The following is a 19,319-nucleotide window of genomic DNA, read 5'->3' as shown; positions in this document are numbered from 1 at the left end:
CACGCCCCCTTACGCTGGCAGTGCCTGAGATTTCCACAGTTGCTCAGTCACACTCAGCAAGTGTCTGAGATAAGCTTTGGACCTCATCTCTAAACCTTCATTAAGACGTGAGCTTTTTCCCTGCAGCAGAAGTCCCATTTTAGTGACAATGCTGCTGAGGTTCTCATTTGGAGCTGACCCCTCCACTCTGAGTCAACCTTCCCCCTTGTACACGGCTGATTTATCATCCTTCTCCTCCCTTCTCCCCATAACATTTGATGCCTTTATTGATTAAGTACCTAATAAAGGATGTGCTGGCATTGGAGAGAGTCGAGGACGTTCATGAGAATGATTCCAGGAACAGAAGGGTTAACACATGAGGAACATTCAATGACTCTGGGCCTGTACACTCTGGAGTTTAGAAGAATGATGGGGAATCTCAGTGAAACGTATTGAATATTGAAAGGCTTCAATAGAATGGAAGTGGAGAGGGTATTTCCAATAGTGGGGGAGTCCAGAACCAGAGGACACAAACATAGAATAGAGGGATGTACTTTTAGAACAGAGAAGAGGAGGAATTTCTTTAGCCAGAGGCTAGTGAATTGGTGGAATTCATTGCCACAGATAGCTGTGTCTGTAGCAAGTCATTGGGTTTTTTTAAGAAGCAGAGGTTGATAGTCAGGGGGTCTGAAGTTACAGGGAGAAGACAGGAGAATGGGGTTCAGAGGGATAATAAATCAGCCATGATAGAATAGCAGATCAGATTCAATGGGGTGAATGGCCCAATCTCTTTTGGTCTCCAGATCATCAGGTGGATCCAGTACAGAACCATTGTTTTTGGGATATGGAAGAAAAGGTAAGTTAATGCTGCTGTATTCCAAGTACAGTCGGATGCCTGGTGCAGCTGAATGGCTTTGTGCCAGACACCGACAGGGAACAGACATCTGAGCAGTCACGTCGGGTTGGGTCTGCTCACCCAGGGAGCGGGGCCAGAGCACAGACATTGAACCCAGAGCTGTTTGTAACCCAAGCAGCTAACAGCCCTTCATCAGTAGTCTGCCATGAAGGCTTAATGGTATGGAAACAGGTCCGTACTGACAAAGATTCCCATCTGAGATCCATTTGTCAGTGTTTGGCACAGGGAAGTGGATCCCTTTAACCTTTCCTGTCCCTGTACCTGCCCGTATCTTTCAAATGTTGTGAATGCAACCTAACCCTAAACCATATAACAACCTTAAGGATGTTATAGCCGGGGATAGTAATGGGGACAAGCTTCCACTACTTATTAAATGCTCCCAGTGGCGTGTGTCTCAAATAGCCTCTGACACCCAAGTCCAGCTCCTGGCCTTCATGTGTGGCTTAGCTACTGAGCCCAGCAGAATTGTTTCTACTGACAGGAGAAGGGGCAAAGGCGGGTTACTGCTGCCTTTAAACCAGTTGCTTTCTGCAAAATGAGCTTGTCAGCTCAGCTAGAAGGAAAACTCTGATCTCAAACGGCCACTGCTTCACGGCTACACCCACATGTGGGGCAGGCTTCGGGAGTAAACCCCGAGGAAAAATCCAGAGCCGGGTCCCTACGGCAATCACTGACGTCAACCCGTATCGGTCTCTGCTGTTCTTTTGGATTCAACAGCTGCTTGGAGGGGGAGCCTGCTACGTTGGCAACAGGCTGCTCTCCATATCATACTGCCCAGGCTTGCAGATCACAGACAGCTGGGAAGTAATGTCCATGGTTGACCCTGACCAACACATCCACCTCAACCACTTCCATATATTGGCCAAGGTTCCAGGTAGATTCCACCCCAGTTCATTTTAAACCCACTTCCTCAAATCCTTCCGCACATATGAAGGTTTGACTCGAAATGCTGACAGTCCATTTTCCTCACCCAGAGTTTCTCCAGCAGTTTGTTTCTTTGCTTCAGATTCCAGCATCTGCCATCTCCTCTCTACAAAGGACGGCCCTGCGTGTCTCATCTCAGTTTCAACACAAAGGAAGGCCGGTGGTAATTCTCCACTGTTGTATTGATGCCAGAACACATCCTTATCTGACTTACAGCCTTTACTGAGCGTCCATGATTCAGAATCAGAATGAGGTTTTATCACGGACATATGAGATGATGGGGTGGAGATACATTTCCACCCCAGGATGTGAAGGGCTCTCCTCCCCTCTGTGAGCTTTCAGGTCACCCTGCTTAGGGTTATGTGAAGCCATGGGAGATGGTGATAGATGATCATATGAGCGGTTGATGCATATCACAAGTCCTGGTTTTGTGACCACCGATGCCAGGCAGACAATCTCTGAAGAGTATTGATAATGACTGGGGTCACCCGTCTTGCAAAGACACTGCCCAGAAGGCAATGGCAAACCACTTCTGTGGAAACATTTGCCAAGAACAATCATAGTCGTGAGACCAGGATCGCCCACATCATACAACATGGCACATAACAAATGAACGTTCAGGGTTAAACAGTGAGCTGCTGGATGGTGTGGCTCACAGGTCTGGAAGGGCTGGTTCCGCGCTCTATCCCCAAAATAAAATAATGAAGTATCTCTGGGGGACGGTGTGCTCCATTCCACATCGTCTTTGTGGTACAGATTTTGTTCTATTGGTTTGGATTGAAATAGAAACCTGGATCCCAGAACGAAAAGTAGGCGACTTGGTCAGCCATCCACCTTGATACGAAAGTAACAATACTAATAATTGTGAGAATTTGAGTTGAAGCACGTTCATTTTGAATGTCTTCTGGGCTCACCCGTCTTGTAAAGACACTGCCCAGAAGAAGGCAATGGCAAACCACTTCTGTAGAAAAATTTGCCAAGAACAGTCATGCTCTGTAAAATTTGTTGTTTTGCAGCAGCAGAACAGTGCAAGACACAAAAAAAACTATATGATTGAATAAAATTGTATTAAAGATAGTGCAAAAACAGAGCAAAGTAGTGAATGTGTGTTCATAACTCTGATGGTGGAGAGGTAGAAGCTGTTCCTCAGACAGTGAGGGTGGGTGCCGCGCCTCTTTCCCGAGTCTGTCTCATCATACAATGTACGAGCTGTACAGGTATTCTCTGGGCGCTGCAGTTCCCTCTCACATCCCAAACACCTAATAGTTGTGGGCATGCCATTTTGGCACTGGAAACATGACAATAATTGGCAGGCTGCCCTAGCACATCCTCTGTGGGGTTGGTTGTTGAGGCAAATGATGTACTTCACTGTATATTTCAATGTGCATGTAACAATAAAGCCAATCTTTAATCATTTTTTCTGATGGTAGTAATGAGAAGGTGACTGAATCATCTTGGCCACCATGGCTCTGCATATCTACTTTATCCTGGATATTCACTCTCTGCCTCCTGAGTTTGTTTCGAATCTCAGGAACAGTCTTTTGACAGGGGTTCATGAAAGACCAAGCACTAGGTCTCAGAGACAATTCCAGCCAGCTTACAAGGCTCATTTAAGAGTCTGACCTCAGTTATGATTACAAGATGTTACTGCTGATGCTGGCACAGTGCGGAGTGCTGGTATCTAGTGTGTACAACCTCCGCAGTGTGGAACCGTGACACTGGCCCACAGTTAACGAGACACATACAGCACAACCTTCCCAGATCTCAGATTTATTCATCACACGGACATTGAAACATACTGTGCAGTGTCGTTTGCACTAACAACTAACGCACTGAAGGGTGTGCTGGGGGCAGCCCGCAAGTGTTGCGGTACATTCAAAGTAGCACGCCCACAATGTTCAGCAGACACAAATAGTAACAGCAGCAGCAAAACAAGCCCTTCTCCACACACACACATGCACACGCACGTGCGACCGCTCAGGGCGGGCTGCTTCCAGGCCTCTGGTTCCTGGCCCAGACTCTCACTCACAGATAACAGACCCTGGACGTCCAGTTCCTGGCCCCAGACCCTCACTCACAGATAAGAGACCCCGGACATCCAGTTCCTGGCCCCAGACTCTCACTCACAGATAACAGACCCCAAACATCCAGTTCCTGGCCCCAGACTCTCACTCACAGATAACAGACCCCGGTCATCCAGTTCCTGGCCCCAGACTCTCACTCACAGATAACAGACCCTGAACGTCCAGTTCCTGGCCCCAGACTCTCACTCACAGATAACAGACCCCGAACGTCCAGTTCCTGGCCCCAGACTCTCACTCACAGATAACAGACCCCGAACGTCCAGTTCCTGGCCCCAGACTCTCACTCACAGATAACAGACCCCGAACGTCCAGTTCCTGGCCCCAGACTCTCACTCACAGATAACAGACCCCGGACATCCAGTTCCTGGCCCCAGACTCTCACTCACAGATAACAGACCCCGGACGTCCAGTTCCTGGCCCCAGACTCTCACTCACAGATAACAGACCCTGGACGTCCAGTTCCTGGCCCCAGACCCTCACTCACAGATAACAGACCCCGGACGTCCAGTTCCTGGCCCCAGACCCTCACTCACAGATAACAGACCCCGGACATCCAGTTCCTGGCCCCAGACTCTCACTCACAGATAACAGACCCCGAACGTCCAGTTCCTGGCCCCAGACTCTCACTCACAGATAACAGACCCCGAACGTCCAGTTCCTGGCCCCAGACCCTCACTCACAGATAACAGACCCCGGACGTCCAGTTCCTGGCCCCAGACTCTCACTCACAGATAACAGATCCCGAACATCCAGTTCCTGGCCCCAGACTCTCACTCACAGATAACAGACCCCGGACATCCAGTTCCTGGCCCAGACTCTCACTCACAGATAACAGACCCCGAACGTCCAGTTCCTGGCCCAGACTCTCACTCACAGATAACAGACCCCGAACGTCCAGTTCCTGGCCCCAGACCCTCACTCACAGATAACAGACCCCAAACATCCAGTTCCTGGCCCCAGACTCTCACTCACAGATAACAGACCCCAAACATCCAGTTCCTGGCCCAGACTCTCAGACATCGAGGCTCTGACCTTTCCCAGGGGAAGGACAGAACTACTCAAACCAAAACTTGTGAGTCTACCACAATGATAAATGGGGTGTAGAGAATTTGGGCCAGGAGGGATGTGGAGGGAAATGATGGGGGAGTAATGGATATTCCAATATGGAGCCATTCCACCATTGGGCACACCTACACGGGGCACAGTGCAGGAAGGCAGTATCCATCATCAGGGACCCCCACCACCCAGCCCAGTCGCCCGTCTCACTGCTGCCATCAAGGAGGAGCTATAGGAGCATCAGGTCCCTCACCATCAGGTTCTGGAACAGTTATCACCCCTCAACCATCAGGTCCCACACCACCAGGTTCAGGAACAGTTATCACCCCTCAACCATCAGGTCCCACACCACCAGGATCAGGAACAGTTATCACCCCTCAACCATCAGGTCCAACACCATCAGGATCAGGAACAGTTATTAAATCATCAACCATCAGGTCCAACACCATCAGGTTCAGGAACAGTTATCACCACTCAACCATCAGGTCCCACACCACCAGGTTCAGGAACAGTTATCACCCCTCAACCATCAGGTCCCACACCACCAGGTTCAGGAACATTTATCACCCCTCAACCATCAGGTCCCACACCACCAGGATCAGGAACAGTTATTAAATCATCAACCATCAGGTCCAACACCATCAGGTTTAGGAACAGTTATCACCACTCAACCATCAGGTCCCACACCACCAGGTTCAAGAACAGTTATCACCCCTCAACCATCAGGTCCCACACCACCAAGTTCAGGAACAGTTATCACCCCTCAACCATCAGGTCCAACACCATCAGGTTCAGGAACAGTTATCACCCCTCAACCATCAAGTCCAACACCACCAGGATCAGGAACAGTTATTAAATCATCAACCATCAGGTCCAACACCATCAGGTTCAGGAACAGTTATCACCACTCAACCATCAGGTCCCACACCACCAGGTTCAGGAACAGTTATCACCACTCAACCATCAGGTCCCACACCACCAGGTTCAGGAACAGTTATCACCCCTCAACCATCAGGTCCCACACCACCAGGTTCAGGGACAGTTATCACCCCTCAACCATCAGGTCCCACACCACCAGGTTCAGGAACAGTTATCACCCCTCAACCATCAGGTCCCACACCACCAGGTTCAGGGACAGTTATCACCCCTCAACCATCAGGTCCCACACCACCAGGTTCAGGAACAGTTATCACCCCTCAACCATCAGGTCCCACACCACCAGGTTCAGGAACAGTTATTACCCCGCAACCATCAGGACTCACATCACCAGGTTCAGGAACAGTTATTACCCCTCAACCATCAGGACTCACATCACCAGAGGGGATAACTCACTCAATTTCACTCACTTTCAAGGACTCTTCATCCCATGGTCTCAATATTTGTTTATTTATTATCTGCATATTGGCTATTTGTTCCTCCTGTTGGGTGTGGTCTTTCATTGATTCTATTGTTTCCTGTGTATGCCTGCAAGAAAGTGAATCTCCGGGTTGTATATGGTGACATACATGTACTTTGAACTTTAGAGGGAGGGAGGGTTAAAGGGCAGTTGCTGTCCTGTAGGTAGTTACTGACCAACAGGCCGGAGTACCTCTCACTCTGAACATAGCCGGACACAGCAGCACAGTCTTCGAGGAACTCCACAGTATAGACTTCCTACATGAGAAACAGCTACTTACCCCGATTCTCTGCTTTGTGGAGAGACCGAGCACGGAAAGAGGACTATTGGCCCACCACTCTCCCACAGACTCTGCCGTTGGGGACCATTCACAATGGCCAATTTCTGGGATGCGTGAGGAAACTCGAACACCCCCTGGTTTTTAAAATCCATAATAAAAAGATATATAGTGATCATCTTTACTGCCAAGTGAAGGCCATAGGATATAGGAGCAAAATTAGGCCATTTGGCTCGAGTCTGCTCCACCATATCATCATGGCTGATCCAATTTTCCTCTCAGCCCTAGTCTCATGCCTTCTCCCCGAATCCCTTTGTGCCCTGACCAGTCAAGAATCTATCAACCTCTGCCTTAAATGTACCCAATACTCGGCTTCTACAATGGCCTGAAGCAACATGGTCCACAGCTGCACCACTCTGGCTAAAGAAATTCCTCATCTCCGTTCTAAATGGATGTCCCTGTATCTGAGGCTGTGTCCTCTGGTCCCAGACTCCCCCACCATAGGAAATGTCCACTCCGCATCCATTCCTTCGAGGCCTTCAATACCTGAAGCAGCAAATGATAGATCTTTACAACCCAAGAGTGGAGAGATGTTTCCCAGAAAACGTCTCACGCCAGCCTGGCGCTAGCTATTGGTTGCGAGAACTCGTGACGTTGAATGAAACATTTTGAAATCCTCACAGACCTGGTGTACACATCAGCATTTGAGTAGTAAACAGTTACAATAACAATACCACTTAGAAACAAAGCAATTCTTTCAACTGTCTTTTTAAAAGATTAATATTAATTTTGGAACAGGTTTAGTAAAATGCTTCCTTTATTTCCATCTGTCTCTGTCATACTTTCATAATGCTTAGATGTAAATAAGCAACAGGACTCACCCTTTTTCCTTAAAAATAAAGTCTATAATTGTTACTAATTCATTAGTAGGCGATGCAGAACACAGGAGCAGCGGCCTTTCAGATCTGGTGCTACTTTAATTTAGTATCTTAGTTTTTAATTTAGTTCTTTAATTTAATTTTAAGGCACAATTAGGGTTTAGGGCAATGGAAAACAGATTGACTATCTACCATCGTCAGATACTGCTACCATACAGAGATCGCCCAAAACAAACCTTCAAGAAAATCTGCTGGGTAGATTGCGTGACCTCGGCTTGCTGAGGGAATCGGGCCTGCAGTCCTCAGAGTCGCCTGATGCCGGTGACCGGAGCTGGGGACGTTGTAAGTGTGTGGGGAAGTGGAAACGAAGCGAGTGGACAGGAAACCGTGCCAGGAAAAAATCAAGCCCTAGCTGGCCAGCCCTCCCGTTCATTCTGCTCTCCAATGTTTGCTCGCTGAGGGAATCGGGCCTGCAGTCCTCAGAGTCGCCCGATGCCGGTGGCCGGAGGTGGGGACGTCATATGCGATGTGTGAGGAAGCAGAAGTGAGGTGAGTGGGCAGGAGTCCGTGTCAGGAAAAAAGCAAGCCGTAGCTGGCCAGTTCTCCCGTTCACTCTGCTTTTCAATGGACAATAAATTGGACTACATCTTTGGCAACGAAATACTCGGTGGGAGTACAGATATGGACAGAATCCCAGACGCCACCATTCAGCTGTTTATTTATGTAACAGATTTTCCCCCAAGCCACTGGACTACCAACCTACTGCCCTCTGCTGTGCCTATTGTCTTGTTTATTATTTATTGTATTGCCTGCACTGTTTTGTGTACCTTATGCAGTCCTGGGTAGATCTGTAGTCTAGTGTACTTTTTGTGTTGGTTTATGTAGTTCAGTGTAGTTTTTGTATTGTTCATGTAGCACCATGGTCCTGAAAAACGTTGTCTCATTTTTACTGTGTACTGTACCAGCAGTTATGGTCAAAATGACAATAAAAAGTGACTTGACTTGATTAATCAATGATAATCTTTTCAAAATTACAAAGGCTCGGGGGAGAGATTCTTTTTCAGAAGATTACCGCCTTCTTGGGCACATGTTCTGAAAAAAGTTGAGCACCCTGTGTACACAGGCTGACCGAAGGGCTTTTGCCTGATTCCTGGCTAGTATTCCACATTACTACTCCTAACCCCCCACCTCCCAGTCAGAATCAGATTTAAATTCACTGCCATACGTCGTGAATTTTGTTGTTTTGCGGCAGCAGGACAATGCAGTACATAAAAATCAAATGACAAAAGTGCAAAACAGTGAGACTGATTACTTACTGCGAACAGGCCCTTCCTGCGTCACCAAGCAACCCACCCCATTTAACACTCTACAGCCCAATCAAGGGACAATTTGCAATCACCTTCTGACTGCTTTGTCTTTGGACCACGGTGGGGCGGGGGAGAGAACAGGAACACCCGGAGAAAACCCGCACATTCAGGGGGATAACGTACAAACTCTTCACAGCAGTCGGCAGAATTGAACTCCAAACTTCGACACCCTGAGCCGCAATGACCTCCCACCAACTCCTATGGCCCAAATGGACCATTCAGAAATCTAATGGTGGAGGAGAAGCTGTTCCTAAAATCTTGAGTGTGTGCCTTCAGGCTCCTGCATCACCTCTCTGGTGACAGTAACGAGAAGAGGGACAGTGGGGATCCTTGGAGACAGCGGCCTCCCTTATGAGGCATCGCCGTTTGGAGATGTTCCCGATGCCGGGCAGGTGGGCGCCCGTGATGATGCGGGCTGAGTTTACAACTTCCTGCAGCTTTTCCCGATCCTGTACATCGGGGCCTCCGTACCAGACGGTGATGCAGCCAGTCAGAATGTTCTCCACGGCTATTCCGTGGAGAGTATTCTGACTCTCACGCATCCAGTGATGCGTGTACAAACGATTTCTTTTGAAACAGATAATTTTAGAGGCTTTGGCTGAGTCAGCTCTGAACCTCTGCTTTCCAACAGACGCAGCCTTCCCCTTTCTGATGTGTGCAATCTTTCTTTCTATACAGGCACAATAAGAAATGAAATATTTATGCCTATGCTATATTTATGGCTCCTAGCTATGGACTGCTCTCATTAGTGCCAACCGAATCCAGCACTGTAACACCGAGCTGGATCTGAGCAATAATTGCTGATGTTGTACTTACAGTCGGTCTCAACGATGGAGCGGACTGAGTTGGCCAGCTCCTTGGCATCGGCTGAAAGTGAAGTCAGCGTTCTGGGACCACCGTGGCCATACCAAGAGGGGACATTCTGAGCGGTCGGTGGACCCGAGAATCTTCTGCTAACAATCCCACTGACCACACCAAGGAGAAGAGAAAAGGACCCAATGTTAATTTCTGAGCTTTGACTGAACTCCCCCCCCCCCCAAGGAAAAGTACAACTGGACAGACGAAACATTTTATCAAACAGGCGAGATGGGGTGGAGACTCGGACCCTGAGCTAAAGCGCTGGCTTGGCCTCATCTGGTGCAGGCTTATAGCATGGAAACAGCCCTTCAGCCCATCGAGTCAGTGCTGACCATTTACACTACTCTGACATTACTCCCATTCCTTTTAAGGATCAGAATCAACTTTATTCTCCACGTACATTTACGTGCATTAGGAACTTGCTGCTGTATGTTGGCACAACATTCAGTGGTTGCCAGGGTAACGTAGCGGTTAGCGCGACGCTTTTACAGTTCGGACTATGAGAGCGTGAGAGTGAGTGTGAGAGAGTGACAGAGAGTGAGAGAGAGTGAGAGTGAGAGAGAGTGAGAGTGAGAGTGAGTGAGAGTGAGAGTGAGAGTGAGTGAGAGAGAGTGAGAGTGAGAGAGTGACAGAGAGTGAGAGAGAGTGAGAGTGAGAGAGAGTGAGAGTGAGAGTGAGTGAGAGTGAGAGTGAGAGTGAGAGAGAGTGAGAGAGAGTGAGAGTGAGAGAGTGACAGAGAGTGAGAGAGAGTGAGAGTGAGAGAGAGTGAGAGAGAGTGAGAGTGAGAGAGTGACAGAGAGTGAGAGAGAGTGAGAGTGAGAGAGAGTGAGAGTGAGAGAGAGTGAGAGAGAGTGAGAGAGTGAGAGAGAGTGAGAGTGAGAGAGTGAGAGTGAGTGTGAGAGAGTGACAGAGAGTGAGAGAGAGTGAGAGTGAGAGAGTGACAGAGAGTGAGAGTGAGAGAGAGTGAGAGAGAGTGAGAGTGAGAGAGTGACAGAGAGTGAGAGAGAGTGAGAGTGAGAGAGAGTGAGAGTGAGAGAGAGTGAGAGAGAGTGAGAGAGTGAGAGAGAGTGAGAGTGAGAGAGTGAGAGTGAGTGAGAGAGAGTGAGAGAGAGTGAGAGAGAGAGAGAGAGAGTGAGAGAGTGAGTGAGAGTGAGAGAGTGAGAGTGAGAGAGTGAGAGAGAGTGAGAGAGTGAGAGTGAGAGAGTGAGAGAGAGTGAGAGAGTATGAGAGTGAGAGAGAGTGTGAGAGTGAGAGTGTGAGAGAGTGAGAGAGAGCGAGAGAGAATGAGAGAGTGAGAGAGAGTGAGAGAGAGTGAGAGAGTGAGAGAGTGAGAGAGAGAAGTTATCTGTGGGCTTGGGAGGCACATGGAGAGGGTTCACGACTGCAACATTCTTCAGGCAGCGCAGAGCTGGGACAAAGTCACAGCAGATCAAAAACAGGTTTTGATAGAGGGGAGGGCAGGGGAGATTAAATGATCAGAAATGAATCATGAAAGACCAAATGGGGCCAGTTCAGAAAACACAAAAACATAATGAACTCAGAATTACAATGCTGATGGATAAGATCTTGGATTACGGTTGAAATGAGAAAGGGAACAACCAAGCTACAGAGAAATGCTCAGTGACCGGGTTCAGTGTTATGTAAATTATTTTCCTGTTTGGGTCTTCATCGCTCTGAGATATTATCTTGCATTGAGGATCACTGAGATTTTCCTGTAAGTACAGAGAATTTATCCTCTGCTGTTTATGTTGTTTTGCTGAACATGGTGGACATGCTATGTTGGGACCGGAATGTGTGGCAACACTTGTGCTAGCGTAATTCTCTGACGGTATCAGTGATCAGAGTTCAATTCCCACCGCTGTCTGTGAGGAGCCATTTCCCCGTGACCACGGGGTGCTGCAGTTTCCTGCGCCATTCCAAAGACGTACGAGTTGGGGTTAACAAACTGTGGGCATGCTAAGTTAGTGTTGGAGGCCTGGTCACGCTTGCAAGCTGCCCCCAGACTGTGTTGGTTTTAATCCATACAACACATTTCACTGTATCACACACAAAATGCTGCAGGAACTCAGCAGGTCAGGCAGCATCCATGGAAAAAAGTACAGTCAAGGTTTCAGGCCGAGAGCCTTGAGAAGCTAGAGCACGAAGGTGGGGGGAGGGGAGGGGGCAGTATGGAGTGATAGGCGAACCGGGGGGAAGGGTGAAGTAAGGAGCTGGGAAGCTGATTGGTGGAAGAGATGAAGGGCTGGAGAAGGGGAATCTGAGAGGTGAGGGTAGAGACCGTGGAGGAAAGGGAAGAGGATGGAGCACCAGAGGGAGGTGATGGGTAGGCAAGGAGTTAAGGTGAGAGAGGGACGGGGAATGGTGAAGGGGCAAATACCGGAAGTTCAAGCCATTAGGTTGGAAGCTACTCAGGTTTTGCTCCTCCGACCTGTATGTGGTCTCATTGCGGCATCAGAGGCAGCCATGGACTTGCATATCGGAATGGGAATTAAAACGTGTGGTGACCGAGAGCTCCTGCTTTTTCTGGTGGACGGAGCGTAGGCGCTCAGCAAAGTGGTCTCCCAATCTACCTCAGGTCTCACCAATATACAGGAGGCCGCACCAGAAACACCGCAGACAGTAAACGACCCCAAGAGACCCGCAGGTGAAGCGTTGCCTCACCCGGAAGGACTGTTTGGGGCCCTGAATAGGAGGCAGAAAGTGTAGGGGCAAGTATAGCACTTTTTCCGCTTGCAAGGATTGGTACCAGGAGGGAGATCAGTGGGGAAGGATGAATGGACAAAGGAGTTGTGTGGGGAGTGAACCCTGTGGAAAGTCGGGGGGGGGGGGGGGAGGTCCTTGGTGGTGGGATCCTGTTGAGATGGTGAGATGGCAGAAGTTGGGAAGAATTATGTGTTGAACACGGAGGCCAGTAGGCTGGTAGGTGAGGACAAAGGGAGCACTATCCCTGGTGGGATGGTGGGAGGATGGGAGGAGGGCAGATGTGTGTGAAATGGAGGAGATGCAGGTGAGGGCAGCAAACTGGCCTGTTGACGGTGGAGGAAGGGAAGCCCCTTCCTTTGAAGAAGGACATCTCATTAGTTCTGGAATGAAAAACCTCATCCTGAGGGCAGATGCAGTGGAGATGGAGATCTGAGAGTTCCAGAAAAAGCAGGATCTCCCGGTGGGCACCCATTTCAATTCTTCTTCCCATTCCTGTATGTCAGTCCACGGCCTCCTCTACTGCGACAATGAGGCCACACTCAGGCTGGAGGAGCAACACATCATATTCCATCTGGGTAGCCTCCAATCTGATGGCATGAGCATTGATTTCTAACTTCCGGTGATTGCGACCCCCACCTCTTCACCATTCCCTTTTCCCCCTCTCACCTTACCTCCTTACCTGCCCATTACCTCTCTCTGGTACTCCTCCCTCTTTTCTTTCTTCCATGATCCTCTGTCCTTCCTATCCGATTCCCCTTCTCCAGCCCCCTCTCTCTTTTTCCAATCAACTTCTCAGCTCTTTGCTTCACCCCTCCCCCTCTCCCAGTCTCACCTATCAAATGCTACCTTGTACTTCTTCCACCTCTCCCCCATCTTCTTCCCCTAACTTCTCATCTTTTTTTCTCCAGTCCTGATGAAGAGTCTCGGCCTGAAATGTCGACTGTATTTTGTGTGTGTTACTCTGACCATAGACACTGTCTGACCTGCTGAGTTCCTCTAGCATCTTGTGTGTGTTACTCTGACCATAGACACTGTCTGACCTGCTGAGTTCCTCTAGCATCTTGTGTGTGTTACTCTGACCATAGACACTGTCTGACCTGCTGAGTTCCTCCGGCATTTTGTGTGTGTTACTCTGACCATAGACACTGTCTGACCTGCTGAGTTCCTCCGGCATTTTGTGTGTGTTACTCTGACCATAGACACTGTCTGACCTGCTGAGTTCCTCCGGCATTTTGTGTGTGTTACTCTGACCATAGACACTGTCTGACCTGCTGAGTTCCTCCGGCATTTTGTGTGTGTTACTCTGACCATAGACACTGTCTGACCTGCTGAGTTCCTCCAGCATTTTGTGTGTGTTACTCTGACCATAGACACTGTCTGACCTGCTGAGTTCCTCCGGCATTTTGTGTGTGTTACTCTGACCATAGACACTGTCTGACCTGCTGAGTTCCTCTAGCATTTTGTGTGTTGCTCGGGTTTTCTCACTATGTTTCAACGCCCATGTGATAAGCAAATGTAAATAGTGTGTTATGTGCTGGGAGAGTGGTATCAAACTAGTCAGTGACAGTGATTACGTGTGTACAAGAATTGGAGGAGCTGAGATCAGGCCTGAGTGTGATATCAAGCAGACTGCTGATGGGATCCAGCGATCATGGTGGGAAATCCTGAGTTCAGACCCAGTTACTGCGACATCTCAGGTGGAACAGTGAGAAAGCACCTTCACCAGACGTTCACCAACGAGTGTTTTGTAATCTACGTGATGTAGGTGAACGCAGAGTAGAATATTCACAAGACATTGCTGATTTGCAGCCTAAACACAAACTCTGAACTGAATACATTTATCTGGCTTTCCTTGTTGGATTAAAACCAAACTATAAACATATCGGTTTTTGGCTGCTGGCCGCACAAGCAAAACTCCCTGTAGACAACATTTCTCAGGCAAACTTCAAGACGGAGTCACACAATATTGTTCATGTCCTTCAGCGCATGACATTGTCCCGACCTTTCAACCGACAGCAAGATCAATCCAACCTTTCCCCATATACATAATCCTCCATTTTCTATCATCCATGTGACTACCTGCCAGTTTCTTAAATGTCCCTACCACCATCCCGGCAGGGTGATTCACCAAAGTCTGTGTAAAAACAAAATTACATTTGACACCCCCCATATTTTCCTCTAATCACCTCTAAATTATGCGTCCTTGTATTAGCCATTTTCATCCTGGGTAAAAGTCTCTGACTCTCCACTCTATCTATGCCTCTGATCATCTTGTACAACTCCAGCAAATCACCTCTGATCCTCCTCCCCAAAGAGAAAAGCTCCAGCTCATCAAATCTGTCCTCATAGGACAAAACCTCCAATCCAGGCAGCATCCTGGTGAATCTCCTCTGCACCCTCTCTAATCCAGACAGCATCCTGGTGAATCTCCTCTGCACCCTCTCTAATCCAGACAGCATCCTGGTGAATCTCCTCTGCACCCTCTCTAATCCAGGCAGCAACCTGGTGAATCTCCTCTGCACCCTCTCTAATCCAGACAGCATCCTGGTGAATCTCCTCTGCACCCTCTCTAATCCAGGCAGCATCCCGGTGAATCTCCTCTGCACCCTCTCTAATCCAGGCAGCATCCCGGTGAATCTCCTCTGCAGCCTCTCTAATCCGGACAGCATCCTGGTGAATCTCCTCTGCACCCTCTCTAATCCAGACAGCATCCTGGTGAATCTCCTCTGCACCCTCTCTAATCCAGACAGCATCCCGGTGGATCTCCTCTGCACCCTTTCTAATCCAGGCAGCATCCTGGTGAATCTCCTCTGCACCCTCTCTAATCCAGGCAGCATCCTGGTGAATCTCCTCTGCACCCTCTCTAATCCAGGCAGCATCCTGGTGAATCTTCTCTGTACACTCTCTAATACAGACAGCATCCTGGTGAATCTCCTCTGCACCCTCTCTAATCCAGGCAGCATCCTGGTGAATCTCCTCTGCACCCTCTCTAATCCAGGCAGCATCCTGGTGAATCTCCTCTGCACCCTCTCTAATCCAGGCAGCATCCTGGTGAATCTCCTCTGCACCCTCTCTAATCCAGACAGCATCCTGGTGAATCTCCTCTGCACCCTCTCTAATCCAGACAGCATCCTGGTGAATCTCTGCACCCTCTCTAATCCAGACAGCGTCCTGGTGAAGCTCCTCTGCACCCTCTCTGAACCTTGCACATCCTTCCTATAATGAAATAAGCAGAATTGAGCACAACATTACCTCGCAACCCTTGAACTCAGTCCCCTGACTAATGAAGGTTAGAACAACACACGCCTTCTTAACCACCCTATCAACCTGAGTAGCAACTCTGAGGGATCTATGAACGTGGACCCCAAGATCCCTCTGTTCCTCCACACTGCTCAGAATCCCGCCATTAAACTGCATTCTGCCTTCAAATTTGACTTTCCACATTGAATTACTTCACACTTTTCCGGACTGAACTCCAATGCCACTTCTCAGCCCAGCTCTGTTCTCTATCAATGTCCTGTTGTAACCTATGAAAAGCTTCTACACTACCCACAACCTTCAACCCGAAACTGAACTGAGAGTGAAATTAGAAAGCTGCAGATGACGGCATACCAAATGAATACCAGATGAATGATACCAAATCAATAACCATCCACTAAAATGGAATAGATATCCCGGACAAGTATGTCTATATCTGAAGGTGAAGGTCCTGGCCACACAGGTAATTAATGTTGCCCCTCCCACACTGAGGCTCAATTCATTGTGAACAATTTTGGCAGCCAACTACCCCCCTCTGAACTGATGGCTTTTGTGTTGAGCAGCACATGGGTTTGGCTGTTAACTCCTCAGTTGCCTATTTTCCAGCAGGTTAGGTTCTTGATTAGTAAGCGTGTCGAAGGTTGGTGGGGGGGGGGGGGGTGGAGAAGGCAGAGAATGGAGTTGAGAGGGATAATAATTCAGCCATGATGGAATAGCACAGCAGATGGCCTAATTCTGCTCCTACGGTTGAGCAAGTTAAAAGAGGATTGGAGACACAAGGGAGTGCAGATGCTGGTATCTGAAGCCACATGTAAGTTGCTGGAGGGACTCAGTCAGGCAGCATCTGTACAAGAGGGTGAATTGTCTATGTTTTGAGTCGAAACCCTACATCAGGATTGAGAGGATAAAGGGGGCAATGAAGTCCCACTTCACAGACCTGTATTCAATGCTACTGCTGAGGTTCCAGTCTAGCACAGAGACTACTGCATCGTTGTTTGACGAGACGTTTAAGCGGTCAGCATAAAGGGGTGAGGCTGGATTTTGAGATGAAATGTCGACACTTTCTTCCTCCCTTCCTCTCCAGATGCTGCTTGGCCTCCAGCAGATCGCTTGCTACTACTGAAATAAAGATTCTGTGGCAATCTTGGACCTGAAAATCTGGAGGTTCATCCAGTTTTTCTCAAAACAAGTCGTTCTAGGGGAGCTGGAAGGTCAGGATCATTTGGCTACTGGTAGCTGCTCGGGGAGCCTCCTGAAACCACCGCAGTCCTTCCGATGAGCACACTCCTACAGAGTTGCTGGGGAGAGTTCACGGTTTAGACCAGCATTGATGAGGGAAAGGTGATGAATTTCCTGACAGTTCTGTCCCGGAGGTGGAGGTCTTCTTAAGAGCCACAGAGCAACATAGCACAGAAACAGGCCCCTCGGCCCATCTAGCCATGCTAAACTAATCCTGCCTGGTCCCATTGACCTGCACCCGGACCATAACCCTCCATCACCGATCCAAACTTCCCTTAAACGCTGAAATTGAACCCGCATCCATCACTTCCGCCGGCAGCTCACTCCACACTCACATCACCATCTGAGTAAATTTCCCCACGTGTTCACCTTTCACTCTTAACCTGTGACCTCCAGTTTTAGTCTCACTCAACCTCAGCGGAAAATGTCTGTTTGCATTTACCTCCTCTGTACGCCTCATTATTTTTTATACCACTATCAGATCTCCCCTCACTCTCCTACGCTCCAGGGAATAAAGTCCGAACCTGTTCAACCTTTCCCTGTAACTCAGGTCCTCAAGTCCTGGTAACATCCTTGTAAAATTTCTCTGCACTCTTTCAATCTTATTGATATCTTTCCTGTGGGTAGATGACCAGAACTGCATACAATACAAATTAGACCTCACCAATGTCCTAATACTACTTCAACATAACATCCCAGAATTCGTCTAGTATTCTTTATGGTGACAGTTAGTAGTCTGGGAGGCCCAGGTAGAGTTATCCAGATTAGTAACTACAGAACCACTTGTGTTGCTGGTATTCAGCAGGTGCCGGTGGTGGAGTGAATGTTTGTGGTGTTGGATGAAGTACTGATTAACCGATTCTTAAATTGTCCTGGGGAAGGGATCCAGCCTTCAATATCGACTCTTCATTCCTTTCCACGTAAGCAATTGAGTTCCTCCAGCATTCTATGTATGTTGTTAAAGATTTGCAGAATCTTGTGTTTATATTCGTTTAACTATTCCTTCAGTCAGGGTCAGGGAAACATGATTTAACTATGTGACATAATTGGCTGTAACAAAATTCACTAATTTAAAAAAGTGAACTATTATATTTATTATAGATTCTTGTAAGGCTGTTATGATCATGGTAATTTCTTAGAAAGAAATCTCTTAGGAAACTTCTTGGAGTTAATGTAATAAAAATTTTAAGTTGGTCTCCAAGACATTAGTCATGTCCTGCGGTCGAAGATTCTGGGCTCGAGTCCCACTTCAGAGACTTGCATACAACGTCTGAGGTTCTGGTCTAGCAGAGAGAGTATTGCTTTGCTGTTGGGCAACATGGCAAACTGAGGCCCTGTCTGTTCTCTCAGGTGGACATACAATTCCACAGCATGATTCTGCTGGGGGAGGATGAACTGGTGTTGGAAGAAACTGCTGCCTCTTGGCCCTCTACCAAAGCCGTGGGAAGTTAGAAAGTAGGAGGCTTTGTGTTCTGTCAGGCAGTACTTATCCCTTAACAAGCATCACCACAAATAGGTTCGCTGGTGGTACAGCTCCGTTGAAGCTTATTCTGGGCAGACTGGTTGTCAAGTTCTGAAAAATGAGGGGGTATCTCAATGAAACCTATCGAATATTGAAAGGCCTAGACAGAGTGGATGTGGAGAGGATGCTTCTGAAAGTGGGGGGGGTCTAGGACCACAGAGCACAACTTTAGAATAGAAGGACATCCTTTTAGAACAGAGATGAGGAGGAATTTCTTTAGCCCGAGGGTGGTGAATCTGTGGAGTTCATTGCCACAGGTGGCTGTGAAGGCCAGGTTATTGAGCATATTTATAGCAGAGGGTGATAGACTCTTGATTATTAGGGACATCAAAGGCTATGGGAGAAGGCAGAAGAATGGGGTTAAACTGGCCATGAAGGAATGACAGAGCAGGTTCGATGGGCCAAGTGGCCTAATTCTATTCACCTGTCTTATGGATTGTTAGGGATGGGTGGAGATAGTTAAATATGAAGAATGAAGAATTGAGGGCTGCGGGGACCTGACACAGAAAAGGAGATGAGGACAGTGTAGATGAACCATAATATGCAGGGCAGGCTTCTCCCACATCTTATACTCCCTCTACTTTGCAGCAGTGATAACATCACAGTGGTACCCCATTGACTAGCAGGTTGTGTGGGGTGTGGTGCTGGAGTTGTGTAAGATCCCACAAGGAGCAGTGCCCAACTTCTGGGTTCACAGGGCTGGAGAGGAGGACCAAGGAACAAAGTTGATGCTGACAGTGCCATGTGGGAGGCTGTATTATGTGGAGTACAAGGCTGGAGTCAGATCACTTGTGCTATGTTTTATCTCATGCACTAGGCCTGCAGAAACCAGCAGCTCAGAACCTGCCTGGATGTTCGTTAG

At 48.3% G+C, this 19,319-nt stretch overlaps 1 protein-coding gene across 5 annotated transcripts in view; it reads right to left on the bottom strand.

The window, feature by feature from the left end:
• stxbp4 (syntaxin binding protein 4) overlaps positions 1-19,319 on the bottom strand; it is a 166,909-nt gene that overhangs the window by 34,473 nt on the left and 113,117 nt on the right. For all 5 annotated transcript variants that reach the window (XM_059948193.1, XM_059948195.1, XM_059948192.1 and 2 more), the window contains one exon: positions 9,694-9,842. In XM_059948193.1, the coding sequence (XP_059804176.1) occupies positions 9,694-9,842 (149 nt within the window). The remainder of the gene's footprint in view (positions 1-9,693; positions 9,843-19,319) is intronic.

The sequence above is a fragment of the Hypanus sabinus genome, chromosome 23 (assembly GCF_030144855.1).
Source record: "Hypanus sabinus isolate sHypSab1 chromosome 23, sHypSab1.hap1, whole genome shotgun sequence".
Lineage (NCBI taxonomy): Eukaryota > Metazoa > Chordata > Chondrichthyes > Myliobatiformes > Dasyatidae > Hypanus > Hypanus sabinus.
Note: the sequence above shows the minus strand (reverse complement) of the source record. Positions and strands in the feature narration are given on the sequence as shown.